We start from the raw sequence: 18523 nt of genomic DNA on the forward strand, positions 1-18523 counted from the left end.
CATCTGGTGGTGTTCTGTCCGTATTTCATCTCCACTCTCCTGATGGTGTCTTTATATCGACACAGAGCCTCAGGTAACACTCAGAATCTTTCACTGATCAATCAATATGCCGATGATGAACTCCTCTCTCTGTCTGAAATCTTCATGAGTAAAAAGCTGATACATACTCTACATATTTTTACAGGAAATGACCTTTGTGCCTCAATCCCACCCACTCAGCCTGAGCAGGGATGGGATATGGATGATGAGTATGATGATGTCACCACAGAGCATCACTTCTGAATCAGAGCTCTACTGTGTCTCTGTGGGTCTCACTAACTTTGTCCTCTCCACCTCTGTTGAACAAATGGACTCTGATCTTCATGTCTGGATATTTTTATGTAGATAAACAGCAAATATTCCTCCTCAGAGGAGAATTTACTGCAGCTCTGTAACTAATTTACTGTACAAACCATTCAGTTTATTTCCAAATTAATTCTGCAGCTGTTTTCTGATCAGATATTTGGGAGAAAACCTAATGTGTGCTACATTCTGTTTTATTGCTGGTGTTTCCTCTGTGCATCTCCTTCCTGACCAGCTGATTGGACAAAGTTGTCATTGTCCTTTGTCTCTGACCCAGTGTTTTTTAGTTTGATACTTTAGTTCTGTTCATTATTATATTTTCTACTTAGTTCTTTATTCTTGTTATGTTCTGTTTGGTATTCTAGCTTATATCTCCTGCTTTGTTTTCTATGATTTTCTTCTCTTTTACTTCTGTCCTCTTTCATAAATTGTAATTATAGTAATTTCATTTCCAGAGTTTCAGTTTTCCTGCCCTCCTGTACTCTTAAGACCCCTTTTCTGTCAGTAAACTCCTCTGTGACACTGTTCAGTCTTGCCCAACACCCAAGTTTCATCACTGCAGCAGGAATCCCGCAGCCTAGCCAGTTCCTCGCCAGTCTTACCACCTGGGTTGGTTGATGTCGATCCCTGGCCTTGGTGGCTGATACTTTGAGCTGTTACAATAACATCTGAGCTTGTGGGTCTAAATCACAAGCTGTCCTGTCACGCTTCAGCTCAGCCCCCTGAGAGGCTGCAGCTTCAGAGCTGGTCTCCTGCCCTCCCACCAGCTTCCTGAGGAGACACATCTCCTTCATCAATGTTGGCTTTCAGCCAAGCAACCAGAGGGTCTTTGCTGGTCTCCTTGTCAGGCCCCATTTACACGGCGTTTCCAAATGAAAATGGCTAAGTTGTGATGTGTTTCGGCTTCCCGTTTACATGAGAATGGAGTGAAAACGATAAATTTTGGAAATGGGCACCAGAGTGGAGCGTTTCTGAAAGCTCTGGCCTCTGTTTCACTGTGAACAGACAAAGCTTTTTGGAAATAGGGACACTCACACATGCGCATTATGGTTGCAGCTCCTATATCCACACCGCCAACTTGTGGCCTGGCAATAGGAACTGCACCGATTTCAGCGTTTTGCATTTCTGTGTAAACGGAGATTGTTTCTAAAACGTCTCTGTGTAAATGTGCTACACTTTGGAAAGGACAACTGCAAAATGACACAACACTGTCGTATAAATGGGGCCTCAGCCTCTGGCCAAGCCACTGGAGGGTCTCCATCACGGTCCTCCCGGCTGGTGCCATGAAGTGCTTCCTCTTCACCGCTGGCCTCCCAGCCTTCCTCTCGCACTGCTGAGTCAATGCCACGGACCACCTGGACAGTCCCCAGAACTGTTACAGGGCCTTGTCCTTCACCACAGTTTGACTCTCCTGTACTTTGGTTCTGAATTTTGGACTTGTTTGGAGTTTTGGACTCCCTGTTTTTCATTTTAGTTTTTGCTAATACTGCTGTGTTACAGTAGAAATGTAGTTTTTCTGTTTCTCTGCACCTCTTTTAAATTATGACGCACTCTGTTGTTACTGAAGACATGATCTGCTTCCAGCTGCTGCCTTCATTAGCCTTTTTGTGTTGTAGAGTATTTTATTTTCTTCTCAAACTAACTTGTAGGAATTTTTCTTTTCTCATGTTATGGAGGATGTCCTAACACTCCAGCTGTGATGGACTGTGAGGTTTTTGTATTATTTAATATTTGGGTTCTGGATTCAGGTTCATTTTTGGTTTTGGTTAATTCCTGTGTTCATGATCCTTCCAGAGGTTTGAATTTCTGCTGAGTTTATAAAGTTATTATGTGGCAGCCTTTTCCTGGTTGATCATGTTTATTGTTATAGTCTCAGTTTTAGTCTTCAGTTATTGGTGTGTTTGAAATCTGTTCATGTTCAGTGTGTGTGTGTGTGTGTGTGTGTGTGTGTGTGTGTGTGTGTGTGTGTTCACCTTTACTTCCATTAGCACAGCTTAGACTGTGCAGCTCATCTGTTTCACAGCTTTATCCAAAGCATGAAGTGTAGTCAGATGTTGTGCAGCTGCAGTTTATTTACTCTCTTTCTGATCACGTGTCAGTGGTTGATTCTTAGAGAAGTTGTGTGGTACAAACCGTGTTCCAGCTCACTTCCTGTATGTCACCTATCAGCTACAGACACAATGTGTTTCTATCAATCAGAAACATAATTCATGAAATTGATATTTTGATTAATATATTCAAGAGTTTAATTTTGTTATAAGTGTAAAAAAAAAAAAAAAAAAAAAAAGTCTGCAAAAAGTCTGAGGGGGTTGGAGAGTCAGTGAAGAATCACACAAATGCTGATGTTGCCAAACACAGAAATCAAGCCCTGACCACAACTCTGACACCCAGTCACAGAGAAAGAGGAGGAGGAGGAAGAGGAGGGTTTTATTGCTGTGAGCTGGTCTCAGTGTTGGTGTGATGTCAGTGAGCAGCAGGATGGAGGAATCGTCTCTGCTGTGTCTGCTCTGTAAGTTCACTCTGTGTTTTCATGGCTCTGCTGTCTTGTTGAATGTGAAACTCTGACCTGAGTTTAATTTCTCTTTAGTTCTGATCTCACTGCTGAGCTGCAGCACAAACCAAGGTCAGTAACCTTCTTCTGTAACACTTTAAACCTCAATCACTCTGACAGCAATCTGTGGGACACATTTATGAAGAACATGGAGCAGATAACTGCAGACAGACTCCTCTACAAACATGTCAGCGTCATCTTAGCCTTACTGACAGTTTAAAGCAGTGGTTCCCAACGTGTGGGCCACAGCCCTCTGGAGGGCTGTGAAGGTAGTGCAGGGGGCCCGCAGTGGTAACAGAAATTCAGTTTGAAATTACTCACAAGTATGCATAGTTACAAATCTGTATAAATGTATTCATTTAAATAAAAAGTGAAGTAAATCTGGTAATAGGAGCTGGTTAGTTTGTGATATTGCTCATTACTCAGACCTAAATTTACTGCTCTTGTATTGATGTTTGTGTCTTTGTGAACCACTGTAAAGGATGTTTGTCTCATTTGAATCAAACGGGCATAAAACTCCTGCTCTTTGACTGTGAGTCCAATACAAGAAACAACATGGGATTTATTAAGCATCCAGTAGTGGGCAAGGACAGCTGATGTGAGGAGTTCAGTGATTGTAAAAGAGGTCTGATTACTGAAAATTGTACATGATATGGCAACAGTGCCATGTAAAAGTATCTGTTCCCTTCCTGATTTTGTTTTGTTTTCTACATATTTGGCACACTTACATTATAATCAAACAAATGTTAATATTAGGCAACGACGACCCAAATGAAAATAAAATGCAGTTTTTAAACGATGATTTAATTAATTACGTGAAAAAAAGATTATCGTAACAACATGACCCAATGTGAAAAAATCTTGAATTAAACTTGGATTAACCACATGTTTTGGTAAGCTTGATTCAGGCCACACCCAGACCTGATTACTGCCAGGCCTACTGAATGACAAAATAACTTAAAGTCAGTCAAAGGGTTGCAAAGCCATTTCTAAGGCTTTGGTACTTTACTGAACTATGATGAGAGCCATTAGCCACAAATGGAGAAAACTTAAAACCTTCCCAGGAGTGGACAGCCTATCAAAATTACTTCAAGAAAGCATCAGTGACCCATCCTGGAGGTCACAAAAGAACCCAGAACAACATCTAAAGAACTACAGGCCTCATGTGTCACAGTTAAAGTCAGAGTTCATGACTCAACAATAAGCAAGAGACTGGGCAAAAATGGAGACTTCCAAGGAGAAAACCACTGCTGACCAAAAACAATACCAAGACTCGTCTCACATTTGCCAAAAACATCTTTTTTTAACTCACTTTATTAAGCTTCAAACATGAAAAATTATATTGCAGATATAAACATTAAATTGAACACAGAACCTTTCCTAGCATAGGAAAAGGAAAAAGAGAGAGGAAGAAAGAAAAATAAATAAATAAACAGAAACAAAGAACAGCATACAGTTGAGTTAGTTCTTTTCCCCCTCTCTTTCCAGATATATCTTAATTGGTGACCACCTCTTAACAAAAATATCTTTCTTCAGTCTCAGCTGTGCAGTTAGATCTTCCATAATATAAATGTCCTTTACTCTTTTGATCCACTGAGTTATTGTTGGTGCTGTCGCTTGCTTCCACAGGACGGTTATCATTTTTTTGGCGGCCAAGAGTAAAACATTTAGTATAAAGTCTTTCAGCAGTGCGGCCTAGCACGTCTTTGGGTATACATCCCAGTACATAGTATTCTAGACACAGGGGTAAGTCCACTCCCAAAATTACATGAATTTCCTTCTTGATATCCAGCCAGAACGTCTGAAGATACAAACAGTCCCAAAAGATGTGGGTATGGTCCAGGGGCGGGCTGGGGTTGAAATTCAGCCCGGGAGCTTGCTTTGGAGAAGCCTTTTATACGATCGTAAACCCCCCCCCCCCCCCCCCCCCCCCCCCCCCCCCCAAGCCCCCGCCAAAGTCTGGTGTCTTCAGACCTGTCAAATTTTCTATTTAAAAATACGGGAAATTTTACGGTGCTGAAAATATAAGTTGCTGTGACGTCATCGCCTAATTTGCATAATCGTTCATATACTGTAGTTGCAGTCGAGGCTGAGGGAGAGAGGAAAAACATCTTTGGAGAGACAAAAAGTGAAGAACAAAAACACCCTAAATATGTTTAAACTATAAATGAACTTTAATAACTTTAATGCTTTGCCTAGACCCTCATTACATAGATCAATTTTTGTCCCGTATTGTTTAATGTTAGAATATCAAATTTAACGAAAACACTGTGGAGTGCGACTGTTAGTTACGTTCAACCCTCCTCCTTTATCTGGGCCACTGTTGCCAACTTGTCTAAGAAAGCTAACTCGCTGTAGCCTCTCTCAAAGGCCGAAGCGAGGACCGGGGATGGGAGCGGAAGAAAGCGGGTGGGCAGGCTTGGTGTTTAAGTGAGGTTCGGGGGTTTGAGGGTGGAGACAAAGTGAGGTCTGGGCGATGCCAAAGCGTACGGAGACGCAGTTAGAAGGCTTTATGTACACAAAACACAGCGACAGCCCAACCGAGGTCCAGTTGTTTTTACGGGGATGTTCCGGTTGTCGACACTAACCTTGCGAGAACTGCCACCCAGGCTACTGCAGTTGGCAGTTCTCGCAAGACGAGAACTGCCAACTGCCAACTGCCAACCTGGGGCTGTGAGAGCTGCACCACAAGCGCTGCTGTGCTTAATTGGGTAAAAAAAAAAAAAAAAAATCTGATCACTTGCCGGTTCGGCCTGGAAACGACTGGCCGTTCGGGAAACGTCCCGAACCTCCCGATGGCCACCCCGCCCCTGGTATGGTCCCCAATCTTCCCGCAGCCTCTCCAGCACAGTGGTGAGCATGAGGGGAAAAAGCCAGCCAATTCCATCGGAGTCCTAAAGAATCTAACCTTCACCTTCCAGTCAAATTCCTTATATGTGGGGCTGTTAATAATTTTATTGCTAGATATGAAACTATCCTCCCATTCCATTTCTCCAATAATGATATTGGCCTCTAACTCCCATTTTCCTTTAATAAACCAAGGGTTATCAGTTGTATTTATTTGTAAAGTTTTATATATTTTAGATATGCAATGTTTAGGAGTAGTGTTATTTTCTATCAGGTCAATAAAATATTGTTCTACCTCCGTAGGAGGTCTCCTAACCTTCTCCCACTCTTTATTAGTCGTTATGTAATGTCTTACTTGAAAGTAGCGGAAAAGGTCTTGGGAGGGCAGGCCATAAATCTGTTGTAATTGTAGAAAAGATTTTAAGTGTTCTTCTATGAATAGCTGATTAATAGTTAATAAGCCAATCTCAGCCCACCTTTTAAAGCCCCTGTCCATCAGAGAGGGTCTGAAGTCTGGATTGTCTGCAATTGGCATGGCTCTTGATAATGAGCTTGGGATTCCACAACTTTTCCTAACTTTATCCCATATATTCAATGTATTTAATATCCATTTATTTTTAATTTTTAACTTTTTCCAAAATGGTTTACTTAAGAATGCTATTGTACTCAAGGGGCATTCAGGAACTGAGTTTTGCTCGATTTGTACCCATCCAGTCTCTGCATCATTTTTAATCCAATGCACTAAGGTGCGTAACTGAGCAGCCCAATAGTATTTCTTAAAGTCTGGTAATGCTAGTCCTCCTTTTTGTTTAGATAATAGCAATGTTTTGAGCCTAATTCTGGGTCTTTTATTCTGCCATATATGCTGTCTGATCAATTTGTCTAGATTTTTTAAAAAACTTATTTGGCAGCTGTATGGGTAAGGACTGAAAGAGAAAAAGAAATCTAGGAAGGACATTCATTCGGATTGATTCTCTCCGACCTAGTAGACTCAGTGGCAATATCTCCCATCTGGCTATATCTACTTTGAGTTGAGACATGAGTTTACCATAGTTAGCTTTTAATAAGTCATTATTTTTAGGGGTAATAACAACTCCCAGGTATCTAAATCCAGTGGAAGTTTGATGGAATGGAGCAATACTATTCAGTTCAATAGGCCAATCTCCTACTATCATCATGGACTCTGATTTAGTCTGGTTAATTTTATATCCTGATAGCTCCCCATAGCTCTTCAACTCCAGTAGTAAAATTGGTATTGATGTCAATGGGTCTGAAATGTAAAGCATAATGTCATCCGCAAATAGTGCAATCTTATGTACATTTCCTTTTTGATCAGCTATTCCTTTAATTTGGACATTTGTTCTGGTCATTTCTGCCAGCGAATAATGAGGGAGACATAACATCACCCCTCCCTGTGTCAAAAAATCAAGAGCTATGACCTCAAACAGGCCATTCATGCTTCAAAATCCTCCAGAGTAACTAAGTAAATCTATTCTGCAAAGAACAGTTGGCCAAAATTCCTCCACAGCGATGTGAAAGACTCATTGCCACTAATCACACGTTTGATTGCAGTCTGATGAGCGTGACATTTATAGGCAGTATGGTATGATGTTTGCACAAGCTAATATGCTGATCAGAATATTTGGTATGTGCTCACCCTCTGTAAAAACAGCTCCTTTTAAAGCCTTTTGTACTCCAATGTATACTGACCATTTGTGGCAACAATACAAAAGAGGCAGCATACAGAAACTTTATGTAGCATACAAAGACGCTATTAGGCCACTACTCAAACTACCTAATTGGAGTAGTGCTAGCCATAAGTTTGTAAATGTTACTGTACCCACATGTCCTGCTGTGCTCAGAAACCTCATGTACAGGTGTATGTGTAGATTATCTGTGTCATGCAATGGCATAATTGCAATTTTTTTAAACCCTGCACTGAGTACAGTCAGATTTACCTCGAGATTGTGGAATCACTGCCATCATCATTTATTTGTGACTCTGTTTTTTTAAGAACCTGTTATATTATTTATCTTTTTGTATGTGTTTTATCGCCCTTATTTTACATTAATATGGAAGATCTGGAATAAAGATTGATTGATTGATTGATTGATTGATTGATTATATTTACTCAGAAATCTGGAATGGGGCAGATACTTTTTCACGGCACAGATATCTTCTCGCCTCTTCCTCACAGCTCGTCTGACTGTGAGTCCCAGCAGATCTCAGTTTTTTAAAGGAGGCTTTGTGTCTCTGAGCTGTGAGGAGGACGACAGCTCTGCTGGATGGACTCTGAGGAGAAACACAAGCAAACAGCAGAGGACTCAGTGTGGAGATGGGTGGGGAGAAGAAGCTGGTTCTTTCTGTAACATCAGCTACACCGACCCACTGGACAGTGGAGTTTACTGGTGTGAGTCCAGAGAGGGTGCCATCAGTAACATGGTTAACCTCACAGTCTCTGGTAAGCTGAGTGTGTGGAGTTAGTGTTGATGAAGCTGTGTGTAAATGGATGAAATGCTGTAGTTTGTCTCTGTGTTGAGGTGGATCAGTGATCCTGCAGAGTCCTGTCCTCCCTGTGATGGAGGGAGATGACGTCACTCTGCTCTGTCAAACAAAGACCACTCCCTCCAACCTCCCAGCTGCTTTCTATAAAGATGGCGTCTTCATTGGGAAAGAGGCTACAGGTCACATGACCATCCGGCATGTTTCCAGGTCTGATGAAGGCCTCTACAAGTGTGACATCAGCGGTCATGGAGAGTCTCCATCCAGCTGGATCACTGTCACAGGTGAGGAGCTTCACCCTGATATCATGTCTTATTTTATCCACACATTCACCTGAACAGGTGGAATTCTCTCTGCAGGTAAACCTACAACCACAGCACCACCTGGCACCACTGCTCTGTCCACCACCTCATCTTTGCCCCCTGATTCCTCCGTCCTCCAACTTGTGATCAGACTGCTCATCCATCTGGTGGTGTTCTGTCCATATTTCATCTCCACTCTCCTGATGGTGTCTTTATATCGACACAGAGCCTCAGGTAATGCTCTGATTGATCATTCACTGATCAATCAATATGCTGATGATGAACTCCTCTGTCTGTCTGAAATCTTCATGAGTAAAAAGCTGATACATACTCTACATATTATTTTTACAGGAAATGACCTTTGTGCCTCAATCCCACCCACTCAGCCTGAGCAGGGATGGGATATGGATGAGGAGTATGATGATGTCACCACAGAGCATCACTTCTGAATCAGAGCTCTACTGTGTCTCTGTGGGTCTCACTAACTTTGTCCCCTCCACCTCTGTTGAACAAATGGACTCTGATCTTCATCTCTGGATATTTTTGTGTAGATAAACAGCAAATATTCCTGCTCAGAGAATGATGTCCATCATGAACTGTGTGTACACCACTGCAGCTACAGATAAGATATTGGAAGTCATGCTAAATCCTGTTTTATTTAGCCATGTTTTGTTTGCACCTCCTTACTGATCAGCTGATTTAAGTCATTGGACTCCCACTGCTAATGAACTGAATTCAAACTACCAAGCGGCTGCTTCCTCAGCCTCTCACTCGTAGATACTGACATCTGTGTTTTGGTGTCTGATGAACTGCAAATATATGAACATGTGAGTCCCACTGGACTTCTGGATCATTCCTCATCTGTACACCTGTTCCTGAATCAGCACAAACTTAAAACTGTGTTGCCATCTAATGGTAATACTGGTGTATTACAGCACAGCTGGAGATTTATGCAACAAAAAGAGACTTAGAAAATATTAACATGTCTAAAATGTTTTGTAGTTTCATATTACATTAGTCACCAATAACTGACTCAGTATTGATCCTTATTCTAATCTTATACAAACAATTAAAATTGAACATTGTTTTCTACTCTGTTCTTTAAAACCACCTCACTTAAACCTCCTGCAGAAAACTTTTGGGGAATAAAGTCCAAATGCTATTTTGAGATTAAAGTTGTTAATTCAAGTCAAACATCTGCCACAGCTGCTACACCCTTTACAAAATTCCCCGGGTAGATGAGTCAGTGAACTAACTGGATCAGCTGTATTACTGTGTTTTATGACTCAGCGTATCCCCTCTGTACTGCACGAAGGTGTGGCTGTCAATATCATTGCATCTGAACAGTGCCTGTTTGTGTGGTTTGTCCTTCTAAGCAGATGTAACTTTCTGCACCGTTTCTTTAACATCCTCATACTGATCAGTACATCATGTTTGTGTGCCAAAAGAGAAATAAATTCCTTGTTACTAAAACTGATTCTAAAGTGTAGTTTCACTATCTCATCTACACAAGACCGTTTGGAGAGGGTACAGCAGACGTGGCAGTTGTTTGACTTGAAATAACTTGCTCAAAATAGTATTTTGGCTTTATTCTCAAAATGCACACTTGACTTTTTTTTTTTCTTCTTAATGTGAAGCAAATAATCCTTCGTAAGGTTCTGTAAATGTTTTCAATAAAATAAAAGTTTCCCCAAATGTTCAGAAGACATTTAAAGGCTGTTTCTCATTGCATAAAAAGATCCTGTAAGGTTCAAAGTTTAACTGAGATTAAATGTTTTACCTTTGAAGTTCTGAGGATGTTTAGAGAACGTTGTTCTTGTTTCAAATGTCAGTGAGGAGCTCGGCCTGGACTGCATGATATTATCCCTATATAAGCAGTTTTCATAAAAGCAGAATGTGTGTGTCTGATTTTTCTTTTTTCTTTAAATGTCTGAGCTCAGTTAATTTTTTCTTCCTGGTCTGAGCTGCAGGACTTTTCCCCTCCACTCTCCAACTCTCATGTTATGGAGGATTCGCCCTCATAATATCACAGCCTTCCAGCCGCTGTTGGTCTTTATTATCTGGTTATTACTGAGCAGCTATTAAAACCCTGTCAAGGTCACAGATCCCTGAATCAACAGCCTAATGCTTATTCAGACTTCACTAATGAGGATTTAAACCACCACACACACATCTCTATAGATGAATGATTCTATGCTTTAGATTTCCTGTTACATCTGCTGACCTTTGACCTTGTGTTGGACAAGAGCTGCTCTCTCGCTCTCTGTTAAACTGATTATTGGAGGCCAGCTCCGTGCACTCCTGATCATTTATCCTGTTTAGTATAACTGATCACCTCCTGATCTGTCTGTCTGAATCCATCTGTGAGGAAACGGAAGCTCAGCTTCCACAGCTTCACTGACATTTTACTTTAAGCACTTTTTCTCCTGTGAAGCTACCTTCACATCTGACTAGGATGCCTCCTGGGCGCCTCTTGGGTGAGGTGTTCCGGGCATGTCCCACCAGGAGGAGGCCCCGGGGCAGACCCAGGACACGCTGGAGAGATTATCTCTCTCAGCTGGCCTGGGAACGCCTTGGAGTCCTCCCGGATGAGCTGGTGGTGGTAGCTGGGGAGAGGGAAGCCTGGGCTTCTCTACTTAGGCTGCTGCCCCCGCGACCCAGCCCCAGATAAGTGGAAGAGGATGGATGGATGGATGGATGGATGGATGGATGGATGGATGGATGGATGGATGGATGGATGATGGATGGATGGATGGATGGGAGATACCTTCAACTAGAAAACAACACCATCCAAACACAAACAGTGATTTAATGTGTATTTTTTATTCTTTGGTAATCGTGATCCTGGAGTGAAGTCTCCTCAGGAGATGATCTTTGGACTCCATCCAACATTTTACAACAGAATGAAGTTCCTTCATTTCAGTAGAACTCACATCAGGAGATCTTTGGCTTTAGAAAATACTTCCCCCGCAGTCATAAACATCAGAAAACTAAAACATACACACACAAGCTCAAATGCTTAAAACTTTTTTTCTGCCAATTTTTAGTCCTTTTGTTTTCCTCCAGCACACATACAGTGGGGTTAAATAAACACAAACATCTCTAAACATAAACACCTGTTATTGATAAATGGAGGTAAATCTTCATCCTGCCCTGAGCAAAGAGTTCACTGTTAGTGCTGATAGATGCAGATATCTTCAGAAGGGAGGGAAAAGGCACGCTGTGGAAGAGAGCTGGAGATCTTTTTTACAGTGTACCAAAACACTCGGGATGTGTTTGACATCTGCAGCCTTCTGGATGTTTAGTGTCACTGATTTCTGTTCCTGTACTGAAAGAAAACCGAGAACAGCAGCAGGAGAGTCACAGCTCAGCTGCATCGACCTGACTGATCATACATGAGAGTATAAACCAGGACGCTTTTGCTTTTTAAGCTTTCTGTAGATAAAAAAAACAACAAGAGCAACGACGATCATAGCAGGAAGCTTCAGGCCGACACTAAGTCCAGCAGATCCTTCCTCTGCTTTTCCTCCTGCAGGTGAGAAACAGGTGTGTGAGGTCTTTGTCTCATCAACAGCATCTTTAAAAACAAACATGAACAACCAGGAAGCAGCTTCACCTCCGATCACAGACACACTGAACTCTGCTCACTCACCTGGAAGATCAAAAACTTTCAGGTAGACGAGGCTGATGGGGTCCCCATTGAACATCGCCCTCTTCGTGCTGTTTGTTCCTCTCATGAGGACACGACACTCGTACGTTCCTGTGTCATCGGTCATCAGATCCTTCAGAATCAAAGACACGTCTCCATCCTTCATCTGTCTGTCCTGCAGATCCACCCGGTCCTTAAAAGATGGATGCTGATCGTCTGGAAGAAACTTTCCATCCTGGTAAAGAAGGACGTATTGTGTCTCCAGGTCAGCTCTGCTCCACTCCACAGACATGATGTTGTTGTTGTTTGGAGCTCGACATTGCAGAGCGACAGTCTGTCCAGACTCAGCTGTGATGACTTTACGGTCTGAAAGAAGAAATGATGCAGAGCAGAGAGGTTAAACTGTTCACTTCTACAGCAGCCAATCAGATCAGAGAGACCGTGTTTTAATTTATTTAGCATGTGTGGGATTTTCATGTGTCTCACCACAGTCACTGAAACGGCAGTTCAGGTGACTTTATAATTGTTATGATGTTTTAAGCTCAGCTCAGAATAAGTGGAATCTAATTTGTTTATTGTTAACTTATTTTCATACATGATCACGCCTCTGCTGTTTTACTATTACACCAGAGATTGGGTGGCCGGGTGGTTAGCACGGTTGCCTCACAGCAAAAAGGTCCTGGGTTTGAAAGCAGCCTTGGCCCAGTCTTTTTTCCTGTGTGGGGTTTGCAGGTTCTCCCTGTATCTGTCTGGGTTTCCACAGTCCAAACACATGCAGTTAGTGGGGCTGGGTTAACTGGGGACTCTAAATTGCCCACAGGTGTGGGTATGATGGTGAATGATTGAATGACTGTCTCTCTGTGTTGGGCCTGTAATAGGTGAACACAGAGAGGCAGGGTACACCCCATGACAGCTGGAATACTGTATAACAAGCTGGGGAAGCAGTCACTAATCCACTGCAGTCTCTTTGTGAACAAAGATGCTTTTGCATTTGTCTGGTAATATCGTACATGGTCGCTCTTCCAATAAAATACTTTTCCGCAGTTCAGCCTTTACCTTCATCTCTTTCTAAGTTCTCTCTCGCTCTCCTCCACCCTCACTCTGACCCTTTCTCAGGGAGACGCACACATTGCACGTCCAGCACAGAGGAGCGCACTCTGCCCGTGAGCAGCCGCACACTGAACGCGGCGGTGACAGCAGGGACTATTTAGGCGAGCGTGACAGAGTCGCGCCAAACGCGTGGATTCTCACATCTGTCGACTCTGTCCTGTTTATGTGTAATATCACAACTGAAGTCCACGGGAAACGTACCGTGACGTCCCGGATGGAAGTAACTTGGGGCTGGAATTGTTGTGGAATCTACAACATAATTTCTCAAAAAAGGAAAAAATGGGAATAGGGTGAACACATAACTTAGAGCAGCTACGTGCAAACACGTTACATCATTTATTTACTTTAAACACATTATTGTGAAATGTTAATTTTGGTTTTCACGTTGGCTCTACGTGCGGTCTGCTGTCTCGACCTCACCCTGCACACCATAAATTCCTCCCTCAGGGGCAGAAAGCTGCTCTTCTGGGGGGTGTTGACGTGCCCACGAACACAAACTGAGCCAAATACGCTGCAGCGCACATTTTCAGAAAGACTTCAATGGGGCCTGCTTAACCTGTTCTGCAGGTTAAAAAGGTCCCATTGCTGCAGAGACTGATATGTAGTTCTCCAGTGGCTTAAAAATTCACAACACAGGATAGAGCCTCTAAATGCAAACAAAATGACACGTCTGTGTTAAAATTGGTTTAAAATTAGGGAGTTATGACATTTTAAGTGAAGAAAAATTGAAAGTTTGTGACCTTTCAAAAGCTTTCTTTGAATATCCACGGGTTTCTGGAAGAGCACACGTAGGCTGCCATGATAGATAGATTTATTACAGACTCATAGTCCACATCACATAAAAACAAACACAGAACAATCAATGATTTAAAAAAAAAAACAAGGGCACATAAAAAACATAAAAAGACTCCTAATCTTTTAGGAGGCAGTCATACCAATGTTTCCAGTATACAGATGTACATCTTAATGCACTGTATTTAATGTTAGTCAACAGTATTATAATTCTATTATTGGACTCATTTAGTCGACAAATAAATTTATACATAAGATTCGTTAAAACAGCCATCAAAGAGCTGACATTAGCAGACACAAACAGTTCACTGGCACTGCTCCATCTGGGCTTCTTTAATAAAAGTCTAAATGCATCATTATAAGCCACCTTCAATCTCTGAAGGCTGGCGTTTTTATAAGTGCACCATAAGTGCGCCGTATACATGACAGACTGCTACTTCCGCTGTTCGGTTTTATACTTCCGGTTACCCAAAGTTAGAGCCAGAGTTAATGACAAAATTCAGTTACTTTATGCTGTAACAGGCGGCTTTATTAGTTGGAACATGAGCTCAGATTCAGCTTGTGCTGTTGTCGGTTGTCACTACATCAGTCTGTACATTTTTTCAAATTATTTTATTTTGTAAATTTGTTCTTTTTCCCCCCAAATTATACAACCCAGTTGCACATCCTATTACTGTATTTTCTCCTTATGTTTTAAGTTTTCCTTTAATGCACAGCCTCTTATTTTTTTACGTTATTGTATTTATAGTGTGACACTACAGTATACAGCCTACACAAAGCTTAAACACTATGTACCTTCATGTAAACACGTAGCAGTTAGCAAGATGACAGCTGCGTGTCTCCCCGATCACAGCCTTCAGCCAGTCCAGTGTTTCTGTTTCAGTGATCTGAACACTCTGATATCCGGATCAGCGATTTACCTTCCACAGAATAGGTGCAGCATCACTGCATGATTTCCCTAATCAGCGATACAGGAACAGCTGACTGTCTCCATCACTCCACTTTCCCTTAGCATGACCCATGCTAAGCACTTAGCTTGGCCGATGTGCTGGCTCGGCTCTACAGCTGCTTTAAGGAAAACAACGTCGCCTTGTTTGTTCAGCATTACTTTATTAATTTTATTGCTTTGAAGGTAATCTGGTGCTCTTATAATTACGTGATTCCTCGCCATCAACACCTTCGGAAAAAACAAGGTAACTGATAATGTGGATGTACCTGACTTCAGGCCATAATTTCATGTCATTTACACAAGTGATGGGTGAGGCACTGTTACCTCGCTGCTTTTTAAAACATCTTTGCAATGTCTCCACCTCCGATGTGGTAACATTTAGGCCAGGTAAAAGAAACTGCAGTGTTAAAATGTTTAAATGAACGGCAAGCGTTTAAGCCCGCAACCGTAAACAACAGCGCAAACGGAGGTAGTGGCGCGAAGTCAGGAATACTGTGGATAAATGACCATAACTTCCATATTTCCCAACAGAATCAAATGAAATTTGGAATCTAATTAGTTTTTAGTAAGGTCATGGCTGTGCAATTTTTAAACCAATTATTTAGTGATTAATCATAAAATATCCTTACAAAAATCACAGATCGTAATGCATTGAAATTTATAAATGAAATTAAAATTGTCAGTTTAAGACGTTTTTGCAGTATGATGATGCAATATACAGAAGATTGCATGAATACGTGTTGGTTTAATCGGGCAGAAATTATGTGCATGTTTCACTGATTTTCGGGCAGCGGTCAGACCTCCTAAATTCCGACGCTCCTAAAACCAGTTTCGCATCTACAGATTTTAATGAAACTTGATCAACAGAAAAAGGCTGGATTAAATTCCTACATACCTTTGAATCAATCCTATAAGTCTGGAGCCAAATCTTTGACGAGACCAAGCGGACTGAAATCTAAAACTGAACAAAATAAAACGAAAACGAGGCAATAGAGGAGGAATTCCTCTACGTAATACCAGAAATTTAAAGGGAATAACCCCTCGTAAGCCAATCAAAAAGCCTAATTTCAGAGCTGACCGCTCAGTGAGTTCCTGTTGTCTCACCTGCAGACACCAGCAGGACGCACACAGACAGCAAACCCCAGCAGAGACACGCAGCACACATTTCCTCGTTGTGGGTTCTCCTCTTTCAGCTGTAAAAGGTGTACAGCAGGGAACCGCGAACTGATTTATATATTTAATGTTGTCCTTCCGTGAGTCTTCCACTTTGTGACGGACCGTATTAAGCCAGGGGCGTGGAAGTGGGGAGGGACTAAGAGTAGGACTAACTAGTAAGGGCCCCCATTAGTGGGAGGGACCAATGTAAACCTAAATTAGTTTAAGTTTACAATTTTTTTAAACTTTTTTTTTTACTTTTAACTAATTAGTGTCAGAATTTCAGCCACTTCCAGCCCCTGCTTTCACCTCCAATTAAGAGGAGTTAGAGAAATGTCAAAAAAGTAACTTAAAGGGCCAAATTTTCTTATCTTTTTGACATCAAATCATGGGCCCGAAGTAGGGGGCGGGGCCGGAAACGGCTGGGAGTTTGAGACGGCTGAATGAATCACTCCATTGTCCTGAGATCCGCTGCTTTCGGGTGAAGCAGTATGACACCTCTATGTACACAAAAACACGGTGACACGGAGGATTTCACAGGTCTCTATACTAAGGTGCCTGCTAATGTTTTTTCCTTGTTCCGCACTGGGAATGAATCCATTATTTACATTTCTTCCTCATGACTTTTCTCCCAGGTCTTTCACCTGTCATGACCCAGAGTAACCAGGCTCAATTACACTGTAACTGGCTGGTCCAAATGAACCTCTTCGACTCTGCGTTGTGTAGTAATGATAGAAAAAGGCTTGTTTATCTTTAAGATGTGATCCTTTTTATTATCTGGATTGGAACAGAACATATACTGGTCAGGCAGGTTGGCTCAGTACGGGGCAGCTCAAGCACAGCACGCTACAAAAGAATAGTACATTATAATGGCACAGAAGTTCGCTAGCTAGTCTAGCTAGTGCATCATGCTATTATATGATTGTTATATTCCACACCTGCAATAATCCACTTAAGGTATTCCGTTAGCAGTTACAGCATTTATAGTAGTGTTACACTTCATATAATGGATAGACAGATGTTAATACTTAATAATCATGTACACTGCTGTGCTCTACAACCCACCTCAGGCTCGTCTCTCATGATCTGGCCACAATACAACATCGCCAGCAGCATTTATCCATTGCCTTTTGAGAGAGGGTGCCATTGAGCCAGTAAACCTCCACATTACAAACTGTGGTTATTATGGCAAGTGGAAGCACATAAAACATAAACACTGTTACACCTGCGCCCCACCAGTGGGATGTGCCCCACAGTTTGAGAAACGTTGGTGTAAGTAAAGCATGTGTTTATGTAGAAAATATTTTATGTTCAGCTCCTGTCCTGACACTAAATCAAAGTAATTCTGGTTTATATCAGGTTAAGAAAAACAATGCCGCAGAAAGATTTATTCATATATTTGTGTCAGATATTTTAGCAGCTGGCCAGCAAGCGGGAAACCTCCCCACAAACTCAGAAACATCCCCCCAAACGTGCTCAGAACGCTGCAGACGGGATCATAATTTTAAGCCTTTCTTTGAGCTTCAAATTAAAATGTTTTCTGGAGAATACTGCTGCCACTTACAGGCAACATTTGCCAGTGTTGTGCAGAGGAACCTGGAGCCGGGTGTGTGTTCAGAGGGATGGAGCAGCAGCAGAAGTGTGGTTTAATCACACAGAGCTGTGATCACAGCACGACATCATTTATTTGACTACAGGATGAATAACACTGCTGTGGAATGGTTGAAGCCGCCATGTGGCCCAAACTGTACGTGGAAAGACTAAAATTAAGTGTAAACATGTCTGAGCTTCATTTATGTTGGGTTTTTTTGTCGGTGTGGCTGCTTCCAGAAAGCAGGTTAAATGTTAAATTCTGTTCCAGGATCAGCTCTCGAGTTCAAACCATCATCAGAGGAACTCTGAAATCAGGACTCATGACAACAGGTACCTAAAGAGTTAAGCCAGAAATATAAATTCATTTCTACAAAGACATCATCAGTTGTGACAGAATGATTACTCTCTCGATTGTCAAGACTTGGAAGACATGCTGCTGAAGAGAACAGGAGATAAACAGCTAATGATTAAATACAAAGTGGGGTATAAACAGAGTGAAAAGAGGTGAATGAAGAACAGTGCATTATTGGTAAATACTTTCACAATAAAAGACCTTTTGACAAATACACTATGATAGTTGTGCATGCAATGGCACACATAATTTAAAAAAGAGAAAATTATTTAATAAAATTTTATCTTTTAAGTAGCTCTGAAATGGAAGACATAAATTATGTCAATAAAGTCTAATATACTGAGCTAATTAAGTAAAACTGCAATTCTCTCATCAAAGT

General features: G+C 41.6%; 1 protein-coding gene across 1 annotated transcript; it reads left to right on the forward strand.

Moving 5' to 3' along the window:
• Window positions 1-2758: 2758 nt before the first annotated feature.
• LOC115796801 (high affinity immunoglobulin gamma Fc receptor I-like) lies at window positions 2759-9399 on the forward strand. Its single transcript, XM_030753236.1, has 6 exons — window positions 2759-2851; window positions 2930-2965; window positions 7938-8201; window positions 8281-8526; window positions 8602-8778; window positions 8896-9399. The coding sequence occupies exons 1-6, from the start codon at window positions 2803-2805 to the stop codon at window positions 8991-8993; spliced, it is 870 nt and encodes a 289-aa protein (XP_030609096.1). The 5' UTR covers window positions 2759-2802; the 3' UTR covers window positions 8994-9399.
• The last annotated feature ends 9124 nt before the right edge of the window (window positions 9400-18523 follow it).

This window comes from Archocentrus centrarchus, chromosome 18 (genome assembly GCF_007364275.1).
Source record: "Archocentrus centrarchus isolate MPI-CPG fArcCen1 chromosome 18, fArcCen1, whole genome shotgun sequence".
Classification (NCBI taxonomy): domain Eukaryota; kingdom Metazoa; phylum Chordata; class Actinopteri; order Cichliformes; family Cichlidae; genus Archocentrus; species Archocentrus centrarchus.